Consider the following 14,365-nt stretch of genomic DNA (forward strand, 5'->3'; position numbering starts at 1 on the left):
TACGGAGGAATGGGTCAATGTGAAAATTCAATAATCTGACAAACTTTATTACAAAGACTAACAAAGCCTTCTGGTGTTGTTTGTGTACATGGGTAACAAAAAAAATAGTTTAGAAAAGGGTTTCTAAGACTTTTAAGGATATCTTTGTTATGAACAGTGTCTTAGCAGCTGTGCCATTACATTCGTTCTTATCACCTGATGGAATGAATCTGACAATGTTCATAACTGAAAACCTGTTTTAATCAAAAAAAGGATAAATAGTATCTGCTGCAATAACTGTAACAATAATCTAATATATAAAAGGCACTGTCTCCATAGTTTCAAACTATCTCTTCTGAAACTAAGTTTCACAAGAAATGAAAAAAAAAAAAGAATACACCACGTGAAGGAGAGAAGCAAATTGAATGCTGGGCAAAATGGACGTGTGAGTCAAGGGTGAGGAGGCGCTAGCTGAGGCCATGTGAAGTGGCAAGGAGACACTTTTAAAAAGCATGTGTGTGCAAAGAGATTTGGAAAAATAATGAAATGTTTTGGAAGAACCCCGCTGAATAAATGCATTTCATTTGCACTTAAAAAACGTATCGAGTCGAATTTTTATTTCTTTCCTTTGTTTGTTCCTGCAATGTTAGGTTGTGACTCTTAGAAATGTGAAATGAATTTGGAAGCCTTTAATCTATTGACTTTAATTCAATTCTAGTTTAAAAATTCTTAGCAAATTTTCATGTATTGAAAATATTAGAAACTATTTACATCCAATCATTTTGTAAAGATTAAAAAAAACTGCATCATAATAAAATTTGTTACAGTTTTCTAACCTGAATTAATGACCAAACAATACTTTATTAAATCATTTGTCACCACTCAACATGACAACCTTTCGGCGCAATTCATCAAATGAAAGGTTGCCAACTTTTTGTAAAGAGTAAAAAGATGCATCTTAATAAATTGTTTTTTCTAATAATGATTTAATGACCAAACAATACTTAATATTTAAAATGTCAAAATTTTATTTAAAACAATCCGGTAAAAAAGGGGGAAACAACATAGTTTAACAAAAAAAAGTGAAACAACATAGTTAAAAAAAAAAAAAAATAATAATTTCAAGGTTTTAATATTAAAGATATTAAAACCTTGAAATTATTTTGAACCTAAATGCTTTCAAAACTAAAACCATGTTTCTTTTTGTCAATTAAAAACCACAAAAATACAAGCAATGCATTTTATTTAAAAAAAAAAAAAAAAAAATTTTTTTCAATCATTCAAATCTTCATGGTAATGTTCAGTAATATTTTTTGATTTTTAAATGTATTGAATTTTTTTTTTTTTTTTTTTTTTAACTTTCCAAAGCTTTTTAAATGCATTAAATTATATTGTCTAAAGTTTTTTTTCTCTTGTTATACAGGTAGATACTGTTAAAAGGCTCGTGATAAACAAATTGCCAAAAATTTTGGCTATCCAGCTCAAAAGATTTGATTATGACTGGGAAAGGTTAGTTTTAATTCTTAAAACTCATATGCTTTTCTTTTTATTGATATATATTTGTACACATATATATTTAATAACAAAAATTAATATTTACTTCAAAATTTTTTTTTTTTTTACAGAGAATGTGCAATCAAATTCAATGATTATTTTGAATTTCCGAGAGAGTTTGATATGGAACCTTATACTGTACAGGGTTTAGCAAAAATTGAAGGTAATTTTAGTATTTTTTTTTTATAATCTGTTAACATTTTATGCATTCTGTTGGTTGTTTTATGAAATGGAAATTTTCATGCAATAAATATTTAAATAATGCCAAATTAGTATATGATGACTAAAACTCTGAGAATGCTGTCTTTGTTTTTTTCTTAATTCCAAACAAGACATATTACCACTAGGAACATAAAACAACTTTTTATATCTCGATAACTACTTATTTCTGCAAAATTTCAATGCGATTTCCGTATTCAGTGAATCATCATTTACAAGAAATTGTAATCTAAAAATTTACCAAATAAATATTATAAAAACAATGTAAAAGCTTCTAAAAAAAAAAAAATGAACAGTTCGGTGGTGCCTGGGTGTTTGAAAAACAAAAGTTTGAGGGAGGGGAGGTTGGAACTCATATACTTGAGGTGAAAGCGAAGAAAAAAAAAGGGTTACGAATAAACTAAAAAGTGAATTAGGTCAAATATCAATTCTGCAGTCAAGTTTGTTTTGGTTTAGTTTCCCAACATGTCGGTCCCCATAGAAAATAGGGGTGTCCATATGAAATCAATTGTCTGATATAAGGTTTCCACCGCATTGATCAAAAACTGATTGCTTTCTGGATGTTCCGGCGTGAAAGCCGAGAACACACGGTTTGAATTTAGTTTCACTTTATTTATACTAAAAAAGCAGGACAAACAGGCGACACAGCTAAAAATAGCATGATTTTTATGAAAGTCGATCTAAATAAATCTAGACCTAACATGCGTTCCCAAATCCTAGATATTATTATCTAGGGGGTATATAAACGGTTCTAAGTGATAGTGTGTTGGAGTGGGGGGGTATAAATCTAAACAAAAGAATAAGCGAAGTAATAACCCTGTTTAAATATTATAATAAAAAAAACAAAACGTTAAAACATTTAAAAATCGTTGCCCGGGTGTTTGTAGGTGTGTGTTTTGGGAGGGGGGGGGTAAAAGTTTTGATAGGTAGGTAGGATTGAACCCAAAGCCTTGAGGCAAAGGTGGAAAATAAGTGTGAAAAAAACCTGACACGTTACCCGCTTGGCCATCTAGGAAGAGTAACTGAAACATGTTTGAATTCATTTAAATATTAAAAACGGAATTGACAGGTGCTCGCATTTAATGAGGTCAAATAGAAATAGCGCAGTTAACTTTTACTGCGGGGCAGTTTTTTTGGGTTTGTTTACCCAATTTTGGCTGGTTTTGTTCCCCCAAGATGTTGGAGGGAGACCAGCTCCCCATAAAAAGGGGATTGTCCAAATTGAATAGCAATTGTCCGATATAAGGAGTTTCCCCCCGCATTGATCAAAAGATGATTGCCTTCTGGATGTTCCTGGTGCAATTGCCAGGAACAATGCTTTAGCTTCGAATTAGTTTCGCTTTTATACGAAAAAGCCGAACGAACACAAGAGGGGCCAAAATAGCAAGGATTTTGTAAAAATCGACGTAAATAAATCTAGACGTGATGATCTAAGTGAAAAAAAGCCTTTCTTGGACATACAAAAACTCGCACGCGCATTTTGCCGTTTATATATATATATATATATATAGATTTCAAGACTAGCCTGGGTGCCCAGCATTGCCCGAGTGTTTGAGATTTGTGTTGAGCAAAACAAAAAAAAGTGGTAGTAGGCAGGCAGATTGAACCCGTACCGCGAAGGAAGAAAAGACGGAAAAAGAAAAACGTGACATCTTCACAAAACCGGAAGTGGCGGAAGTTTAAATTAAGGCTGGTCAATTGAAAAGAGGGGATGACTTTCGAAAATATCGGCAAAAAAAGTGCCCCCCCACCCCTTGTAGAAAAGTACCCAGTTGAGGGTGAAGAATTAATGTTTTTAGCTAATTTTTCGATATTTGTCATTTGAAGGGTCACACTTCAAAACAATACCGATCTCGTGAAAATCCGTCGCCTCCGTTGAAAGTTTTAGGCACACATACAAACATACATTTAAACAGAAAGTGTGGGATTTATATTATAGACTAGCAGGGGTGCCCGGCGTTGTCTCTGTGTGTTTGGAGGTGTGTGTGTTGGGGAGGGGGGGGTGTAAAGCAGAACAAAATGGAAACTTAACCCTGTTTAAATATATATATATAAAAAAAAAGTTAAACTTAAAAAATTTATTTATTTTTTTTTTAAATGGGGAAAAAAATCCTTTGTAGGTGTAAAAGAAAAAAAAGGGAGGGGTTGGTAGCAGGTAGATTTAAACCCGGAGCCTTGAGGCCAATAGGCTGACAACATACACCTGTGCTAATGTAAGATGTTAAATTTAATGATTAAAACGTGAATGAGTTCAAATTGAGGTCAAACATCACGCTATTCCGCAGTTAACTATTTCTGCAAGACAGTTTTTTTTTTTTTTTAATTTTATTTTTTCTCTCCACAACTTGTTTGAGGGAGCCCAAAATAGCAATTGTCTGATGAGTTTTCACCGATATTGATCAAAGCGCTCATTGCTGCATGAGTGCCGCCGGGGGGTTTTTTTTTTTTTGTTTTTTTTTTCAGTTTTGCTTTTTTATACCAAAAAGCCAAAGACACATGCGTGGGCCAATAAATATGGCAAAAATCGCACATAAGTTTCCCAAATTAAAGGTACACACAGTTGTTTCTTAAATCTTCGATATTATCAGCTCAGTAGCATATAAAGTTTTAAGAATGAGCGAGCAAGCTGAAAAGCAGCTGGAAAAAAGCCTTTGCCGGACATAATTGAATTAAAGGAATAAATTGTAAGATGATTGACATCATGAACTTTGGAATATAAACTTTTGTCATTCATTCACTATATTGCTCTGTAATTAGATTGAGCTTAAATAAGGATTAGTACATAAGGAAATAAAGTATATTTTCAGATATATATATATATATATATATATATACACACACACACACACACATTAATACTGTTGACATATTCGCACTTCCAGGTATAAACATCCAACTGAAACATATTTTACTCTGCAACGTTTCTGTCATCTCAAGGCCCAAGATTGAATCCTACCACAGCTGAGTTTGCCTACATCCACATGCAGTGCATGTTGCCACACAAATTCTTTTGGCAATTGGCAAGCAAAATGTCCTCCCAGTACCTTTGCCACACAAGTTGCGTAACATTTACAATACCACTCTAAAAATAATGGGTAGCATAATATCAAAATTAAATATAAGCAACAGGACACCAATAATTATAAGATTAAAAAAGAAAAAGTATAATCTGGTGTACACCACTATATATTCAGATATTAAGAACTAAACTTTACAAGAAATTCTTGTATTTTATAGAAAAACACTTCTCTGTAACTAATCCTGAAAGAAAATTTTCCATGAAAAATAACCTAAAACTCTCCCTACATTTGCTGTGAAAACTTAGAAAGGATAATTAAAGCATATAACAAAATACTAATTGAGAACAATAGAGAATTTTTTTTTTTTTTTAAATCTGTAAAAAGTGATCAATATAACAATAAAATTAACACTAAGAACAAAACTATAACCAGTAAAAATAGTAATAACTCAAACCCTAACAAGTTACCCAAATAAGAAAATTAATAATGAAAAGAAAAGTTGTAATTGTAGAACTTGTATCCCCCCCCCCATAAATGCCTAACCAAAAGCATTGTTTACCAAGCCACTATATTTGCCAAAGAAAGCCTGGATAATAAGAAATACTATGTGGGTGTAATCTCCCTAATTTTTAAAACCAGATATTACAATCATAAAAACACATTTAATAACAAAACACTGAATAAAAAGTACTAGCAAGGAACTAAAAAGTAGTCCAAATCTTTGTTTTGTTTTATGGAAACATAAACCTATGGAAGGAATAACAAAGGATCCGATTGGTTATCTAGCTAGATTAAAAAACACCCAATAACATGAATTTCATGCATTTTAGTCTAATGGTTCTCTACAAGGATGACATGCAGAAGCCTCTGTACCTTGATTGCCATAAACATACTTTCATAACTTATTAGGTATGTGTGTTACAGAAGATCAGAACAATATCGGTACCATCTGTTTCAAATCAAAACAAAGGTGACCAAATATAGGTCCTGTCAAATTCTTAAAAAATATCACATTTGTTTTTGGTGGAATTTGTAACTTTTTCTATGGATTTTTTTTTTATATATTTTATCGTGTTGTCTTAATCTTTTGTATCTCATTTTTTCAGGAGAAATTATTGATGCTGACTGTGATGAAAAAGAGCAGAGTACCAAATACAAATTGGTTGGGGTCGTGGTCCATAGTGGACAAGCCAGTGGTGGACATTATTATTCCTATATTTTACATAGGTAATGCTTTTCCTTTCTTCCAAATTAAGACATAATTGACTTTTGCAACTTATTTTTTATTTATTTAATCATTCTGTTTTAATAATGAGGTGTCTGATTGCAAAAATTAAAACTAATTTTTAAAACCTTTATCAACTTTTATTAAATTAAAACTCAGTTATTTTATCATTTGCACAATTGTCATTAATGAAAAAGAAAATTATACAACCTTTAGAATAATTTATATTTACTTAAATCTTGATTGTTTAGTTGAGTGCCTTAGATAATCTCAGAAACAATATTTTGTGTTTAGGGAAAACACCTAGTTAAGCCGAGTCAGATTTGGAGGCTTACACCAGGCTCACATCTTAGACATTTGTTGCTGGAATCATAATTGCCCTACATTGCAAAAGCTGACATTATCAATCATCAAGCTAAAGCAGTATGAGATATGGTCAATGCAATGTGTAGAATTTGCTTCATCCAAATGAGCTTATGTGGAAAAAGTTTTTACAAATGTATGGAAAACGTTTAGATTAAGAAATGCTGTATTTATTAAAAAATAAAAATCATTTAAACAAATTTTTCAGTTACTAGCATGGGTGCCTGGCATTTCCCAGGTGTTTGAAGATGTGTTAAGCAAGAAAAAAAAAAAAAGTAGTAGGAAGGTAGGCTCGAACCCGTACTGCAAAGGAAAAGAACGTTTTGCTGGAAGTGACATAAGTTTAAAGTAAGGCTAGACAATCAAAAAGAGGGGATGACTTTCGAAAATATCAGCGGAAAAAGCGCCCCCCCCCTTTCCTTGTAGATAAGTGCCCAGTTGAGGGTGAAGAAATTAATGTTTTTAGCCAATTAATTCGGTATTTGTTGTCTGAAGGGTCAAGCTTCAAAACGATACTGATCTTGTGAAAATCTATCGCCTTTGTCAAAAGTTTTAGGCAGACATGCAAACATACATACATTTATATATTGGTAGCTCAAATTTTCGACCCAAACTGATTAAAAAGCTTGCCCTATCTCTGAATACCCTTTATGTAAAATTTCAAATGTTTAGACTAGAAATTGTCTGAGTAATTTGGTAGACCGCAGAGGTAAAATTTTTTAAACTTTGACCCCTATTATGACCCATAACATTTGTTTTGGGTTCTAATCAAGTTAAGTTAGATCCATGTCCAAGGAATCTATATCTAAAATTTCAATTGTTTATACCCAAAATTGTCGGAGTTTGGTAGATTTCTCAAAGGTCAAATCATTGAACTTTGACCCCCTTAACAGCCAAATTTCTGGCCAAAAACGAATTTCAAAGATTTTCCCAAATCTCAATGCCCTGTATATCAAATTTTGAGTCTGTGGACTGTAAATTGACAGTTATTGTGTAGGGAAATGTACACACAGACACTTTCACTTTTATACATATATAGATTGCTCTACAGAAACCAAATTTTTGTTAAGTTTGTCCTCTTATGAAATGTAGAAATTCATAATTTTCATATTTTAATGTAAATCAAATCTTTGAAAAGTAAGATCTTGACCTTCAACCAGAAGATTTTAAGAAACCAAAAAGGCTAATTTATGAAATAAGAATAATTTTTGTCCTGGAACACTGCATCAACCAAATATAAAGATAAGATTTGAATAATTGTGTTGCCTAAAGTATTTGTGGAATAAGTAGTCTGAATTTTAAAATATTTGACTAAAATCTCTTTTTCATTATGTAGAGGTGCTGAAGATGTCCATCCTAAATGGTATAAATTTGATGATGGTGATGTAACCGAGTGTAAAATGGATGATGATGAGGTAACATTTTTTTAATGTTTTTCGTATTGGTATTTCTTTTTTGTAAAAAAAAAAAAAAAAAAATTAGTCTTTGTTTAATGTGGTTGGTGATTGACATATAGTGGGGGGAATTATTGATAGTGTTTTCAGCTAGACGAGTGTTTCTTGTGAAAGTTTGGCGAGGGGGGACCATAGACTGAAGCTCAGTCGAACACTTTCCATGAAAATAACGATACATCAGAGACAAACTCGCAATATCTCTTCTGTGAGATAGAGGTTGCAGGGAAGAGAAAAGGACATCTACGAGGCTACGAAGTCTATTTTGAACTCAATCAAGGCAGGACAAGTCCTTTCTAGCAGCTCCTGCCCAGATGTGGCAACACTATTCCATCCTTGGATGTACCTGGTTCTTATATAGATAGAGAATTGCATCAGCAGTGATCGATCTACTGGATCGATAGAAAGATCGGACCATTTTTCCAGCGGCCTTGCCAACAGATTTGATGTACGTATTCCATTTAAGATCAGGAGTAATGGTCAAGCCCAGAAGCTTGTCAAAACTTGAGGCCTCCTTAAGATGCGAGCCATTCATTTCAATTGATGCCAGATGTGGATCAGGGTGTTGATGATATAAAGAGAGAAGCTTGGTTTTAGATGCATTAAAAGTAACCAACCACTCCTTACCCCATTGTACTACGTGCTCAAGATCAGAGAAGAGAGAACTGGAGAGAACTTGGTCGTTTACTGTCTTAGATGTGCTACCATAATTGATAGTGTCGTCAGCATAGATGTCTACAAATGATGTAAGGATGTGATTTGGAAGATCATTAATGTAGATCAGGAATAGTTGGGCCCAGGATGGGCCCCAGCATTAATACTGTGAGCTTCTGATTTTTGCCCTCAACTACTATTATGAACCTATCAGAAAGAAATGATTTAATAATTGAGAAGACATTTCCAACTATACCATATCTGAAGATCTTGTGAAGTAAACCTTTATGCCATACCCTATCAAAGGCCTTAGATATGTCAAGAGCAATTGCCCTAGAAAACTTGCCTCCATCGAGAGATTTTCTAATCCTATGAGATATAACTGTAAGCACATTTGCTGTAGATCTAGCAGAACGGAAACCATATTGAGTGTCACTAAGAAGGTTATTTTTGTTTAGGTGGTTGATTACTTCTGTATTTAACAGATTCCAGCAACTTATTCATACTTCTGTACGAAATAATTGACCGTATTTTTCTAATTCTCACATATTCAACCAAGACCTCGCTCTTTCAGATGGTACCAGTCCAATGTGTCTGAGAAAAGTTTTTGCGACACACACACACACACACACAGTGTTCATAATGCCTATAATTTTCAATAGATTATAATACATTGTGATGTCATTTGTGCTAAATATAATATTCTGTCTTTATGATTGTTTAATTATCTCCTATATAATATTTTGACTGCAGAAATTCCTCTCTGGACCAAAGTATCGTAGGTTTGCAATAACAGATGCCACATACTAATTCATTATGTCTTGGCTATTAGCCACTTTCTAATTTAATTTTTTAACACAATTTTAGACACATTGTCGTAATAAAATGCTACATTGCATCCTAAGAGCAACACCATCACAATTGCGACATCTATAGAGGAAGAAATCCCTATTTTTCTCTATAAATGTATAGTTCTCCCACTGCTACCAGTTGACACCAGGACCAATTCTACATTTTCCTACAATACTTTCATTGCACCCATTGTAACTGGTTTATTAGCTACATACACAATATAATCTTTCCATTATCCAACTCCCTGTTCTAAATCCGTCCATTCTGATTGGCTGAGACCTGACGATTCTATTATTCCAGAATCCACTTCATACATCAACGAACGCGCCAGAAATCTTTTTATTATGGTGTTGCTCTCTACATGAGGCAATCGTGCTAAAAAAAAATTACCAAATACGTAGATAACCGCTCATAAACAGAATTAAATACTGGTAACCTTACACTTATCTATACACAGTGCCTATACACCAATCCCCCCCCCCCCCCCAAAAAAAAAAACATTTGCAGGTACCATTATTTATTTTTTTAATGGAATGGCTTTTCAACCCTTACATTACCTATTTTAAAAAAAATTTTTTTTTTTACATTTATTATTACTGTGGACAATTAAAATTGTTTCCCAACAATTACCTCGGCTTCAATCTTGTTACTTATGTCAACTCCTTACAAATAAGTTAATGTCCCAATATTTTATCTAGATAGGTTTTTAACTTAATTACACTTATTTGTTATATATTTGTTTTCTTATCAATTATATTTTCTTTGGAGTATTTTGTTTAATTCTCTTTTGCAGACTCATTATTGACACTGCACAGACATTAACATTTTTTATTTTATTTATTTTTTGTTTTTACCTTAGCTCCACCTTCACAATTTTCTTTAAAATGACAACTTTTAGAGGTCTTCAACTATGCGGATTAAGACAATCTTTTAAATTTAGCAGAGACAAGTAGTTTTTGAGACATAAAAACCTGCATTATGTGCTGTAATTCAGTGGCTGCCAGATTTGTATGCACACACGATAAAAAAAATCTACTTCTCTCCGACCGACATTGTCCCCTCCCCACACTCCAATTTTTTTTTTTTTTTTAGTTTAAAGTATTTGCGGGTGGATATGCTGACAACGAATATCAAGGTTAAATTTGGATCAAATATTTTGACAACCCCCATCCCCCCTCATAAAATGGGGTGTCTACTCTTAATGTCACAATGTTGGGGGTTGGCCATTAACAACCGGGCAACACCTTAGTTACAGCAATGTCTATATAAACATCATTAGCCTTCATGAGATTTATTGTAAAAAAAAAAAAAAAACACAGATAAGTGTATTTTTTTACTATTGCAAACCAGTTTTCATCATGTGTATGATTCACATCCATTTGATGATCAAATCATTAAATAATCATTAAATAATGCCAATTAAAATTGCAACACATCCATAAATTACATTTGCCCTTTTAAATTTTATATGAACAAATTTGATCTTTTTGTATTCCTTATATCGGATACATCTTTTTTTTTTCTTTCCTCTTTTTTGTTGCCAATCTAGTTTGCAGTAATCAAAATAGTTATTTTTATTTATTTTAAAGCAGCCAGTCTAGCATTCTGCATTTTAATTTAAAAAAGGTTAGTTGATTTTAGAGACCATATCTATGCATACAAGGTGCCTTCATAGTCTTGAAAATTTAGTATGTTGCTACTAGTCATGAGATGACGGACCAATTTTTATGATTTCAATTCAAATGAACAGCTACAGCAGGAATTGGAGTACACCCTACTACCTGATCATCACAGCTGGTGAATTTCAAAAATGTAATCTGGATGTGAAAACACTTTAGAAGAATTATATGCAATAAAATTCTGTTTTAAATTTGGAAAAAATGCCACAGAAATGTATAGAATGCTTCAGACTGCTTTTGGACCATCTTGTATGAATCGAGTATCGGTTTTTGAGTGGCATAAGAGATTCAAACAAGGCAGGGAAGCTGTAAGGGATAAGTGTGGGAGGAATATAAGGAAGTAAGAACACCCAAGATGATTGGCCAGATAAAGAATTTCATTGATAAGAATTGTCATGTGTCTATAGAGACAATAAGTGCACAGTTTGATGTTAATATGGAAACATTACACACAATTATTTGTGAAGAATTGAAGATGCAGAAGATTTGCGCAAAGTTTATCCCAACAGTGCTCATAGAAGATCAAACTGTTTGACCAAGATGAGTCTTAGAGAAACCTTAGTCTGTCGTTATGAGACAATTAAGGTGAAAGAGGCTGTGATAAGGGTTATTGACATGCTCACACAAGAGGACTTCCATAGAACCTTCCAGAAGTTGTTGGAATGGTGCATTGCAGCCAGAGGAGATTACTTTGAAGAGGAGTAGAGTCTCATGTGTAAAAATGAATTGTAAAACAATTATTTACTAACTTTATTACGAATAAATCTTTAGTTAGTGATCAGGAATAATTCATAATTGCGTTATTTTTTTTTATTGTACCCCTTCCCCCATCAAGGAAAAAACAATTTCTGGTTGACATACAGATTTGTTGAAATTCCACATAGACAGCTACTTCACCTACTTGTGCATTTTATTTTTACAGGAAATGAAAAACCAGTGCTTTGGCGGTGAATATGTTGGAGAAGTGTTTGATCATATGATGAAGAGGTAAACAAAAATGTTTTTCTCCGACTTTTCATGTACTGACATTGTTTCATTCACATATCATTGTTAAAGTATGAGTATTCAAGCTAAATGCATCTTTTTTGCAGGATGTCTTACAGGCGACAGAAGCGATGGTGGAATGCTTACATACTGTTTTATGAACGAATAGAGCCACAAGATGAGGAAACTCATCTCTCAAAGCGAGTGCAAGACCTCACTGGTGAGTTTGCGCTTAACACATGCACACATACACCTGCAAACATTGGTAAAAAAGAAACTCTCAAAGTTATTTCCAAATGAACTTTTACCAGAGTATTCTGCTTGCTTTCTCAAAATAAATCAAATAAACAGAAACAAAAAAATAATGGTAACTTTAATTAACGAGATGTACCTACCAGACATTGCCCGGGAGTATTTTTCACTTCATTTTTGTTTTAAATTTTATTTTTTTTATATTGCATAAATACTTTAGTTTTTATTTTTAATTAAATTTATAAATAAGAAGCTAAGCTTTCTTTATATAGCAGTGAACTTTTTACCTTGCCTCTTGTTTCTTGTGAGGGACTGAAAGGTCAGATGGATGTACCATAGGAAAACTATCGTCATGATTATAGCATGAGCTTGATGTTTTTTTTGTTTGTTTTTTTTTTTACATGCTAGTATGTGTTGACAGTTTTTAGAAATTAACTTAATCTTTCATTGGTTAGGTCTTTATTTGTACATCTTTCTCTAAAGTCCATTATCACTTCCCATATTTTCCTTGGCTTACACCCTATGAATTTAATATAAATAATAATGCAAAATGTCTCAAACCTGTTGTCGAAGGATCATTATACATAGATGCTCTTTTAATCTTTTAACATTCGTACACTTGACGGACAATTTAATACCAAATAAAATAAAGTGGTGAACAATTGAAAATGATTTTAAAATATTCCAAAACAAAACCAAATCTATGCACTTTTTTTTTTTTTTTTTAAAACTAGAAAGCATAGAAATACTTCAGGTACAAGAGCATAAATCCTTGCACTCTAAATTAACATTTATTCTCCATATAAAACAACTAAGAATAAAACACAAAGTTCAAACTTGTTGGAGATGTTTAGGAAAGTTGGAAACTACCAAACCAAGCTTTCAAAAAACCTGAAAAATTGACCTGTCAGATCAATTAACCCGGTTAACTTATTTGCCTGTTTTTGTTTATCAATATTGATATTTCACTGAGTATTTTTCAAATTATTTTAGTGCTTTTACTAATCACTAACACATCAAAATTGTTTTTAGTTTTTGTACTGCCTTCTTCATTTGCATACTGTGACGGCTGATAATAGCAGACATAAACATATTTTTGCAAGAATTCATTTTGTCTTGTACATGTTTCCTGAATTCTATAATGGTGTCTACAGTGGAACACATGAAATAAAGATAATTGGTAATAAATAGATGAATATATGGATAGGGTTATGATATGCAATTTAATGCAAAAACACAATAGGACTAAAAATGCATTGAAAATAAGTTTGAGAAACAAGATTTTTAGGTAACCTGAACGTCATGCATAGCATTTAACACATTTTTATGTTGGTATTTTATATTCACTTATCTGTTTACATAACTTTAATTCAACAGGACATCGTATTCTTGTTTCTTATTCAATCATTTTCACATCTTTTTTTCTTTACAACATCGAACTCCAAAAATATTTTTCTCAACTTGTTTCTGATTATCTTTTTCTCTGATCTTTATTCCTTGTTCTCTGGAAACTCAAACTTGACTTTTCGAATGTATGCAAAAATCTACATTGTCTGCTCTCTTTCCATTTGTTTTTTCATTTTTCTTTTTTTTTCACACCATACTCCTGTCTACTCCTGTCTACAATATTTCTCTTAAGATTTTCAATGTGAAATTGTTTTTCAAAGCTATAAGTTCTGGCTACACAGCTAATTTAAAATTAATATAAAAGGCAGAATCGGCGCAAGCGTTTGTATGTCCGCGAAAGGCTTTTCAGATTGGGGTTCTGCTGTCGATTAAATTCTGCCGGAAGTTTTCCTAATTTCCGAGCTGAAATTCGCAAATAGACACTGTTTCTTTCCTTTTTTGATAGTTAAAAAAATATTCCCACCATGCCGTTGTCTCTAGTGTTTGTTTGTCTTTTTCATATAATAAAGCGAAACTATTGGAACGCAAACAGAAGAAAGCGGGGAAGCTTGGCTTTCGGGCCAGGATGCTGCTGCACTTCACTTAAGTTAATTGATCATCTGTCAATGTCTTCATACTGAGACAATGATTTTTTTTTTTTTTTTTTTTTTTTTTTTTGATACTGCCAAAGTGCTCCCTTTTTTGGGTGAGCTGGTTTTTTCCCTACACATGTATGGTGACTATGAT

At 32.6% G+C, this 14,365-nt stretch overlaps 1 protein-coding gene across 14 annotated transcripts in view; it reads left to right on the top strand.

The window, feature by feature from the left end:
- Positions 1 to 14,365, top strand: part of LOC145297516 (ubiquitin carboxyl-terminal hydrolase 9X-like) — a 292,030-nt gene that overhangs the window by 241,639 nt on the left and 36,026 nt on the right. For all 14 annotated transcript variants that reach the window (XR_013870257.1, XR_013870258.1, XR_013870256.1 and 11 more), the window contains 6 exons: positions 1,403 to 1,488; positions 1,605 to 1,696; positions 5,879 to 5,999; positions 7,697 to 7,775; positions 11,919 to 11,983; positions 12,088 to 12,200. Coding sequence is in view for 11 of the 14 variants with exons in the window: in XM_080143416.1 (XP_079999542.1) it covers positions 1,403 to 1,488; positions 1,605 to 1,696; positions 5,879 to 5,999; positions 7,697 to 7,775; positions 11,919 to 11,983; positions 12,088 to 12,200 (556 nt within the window). In the remaining 3 variants the exon portion in view is untranslated. The remainder of the gene's footprint in view (positions 1 to 1,402; positions 1,489 to 1,604; positions 1,697 to 5,878; positions 6,000 to 7,696; positions 7,776 to 11,918; positions 11,984 to 12,087; positions 12,201 to 14,365) is intronic.

The sequence above is a fragment of the Euprymna scolopes genome, chromosome 18 (assembly GCF_053919585.1).
Source record: "Euprymna scolopes isolate OS-2025 chromosome 18, ASM5391958v1, whole genome shotgun sequence".
NCBI classification, from domain to species: domain Eukaryota; kingdom Metazoa; phylum Mollusca; class Cephalopoda; order Sepiida; family Sepiolidae; genus Euprymna; species Euprymna scolopes.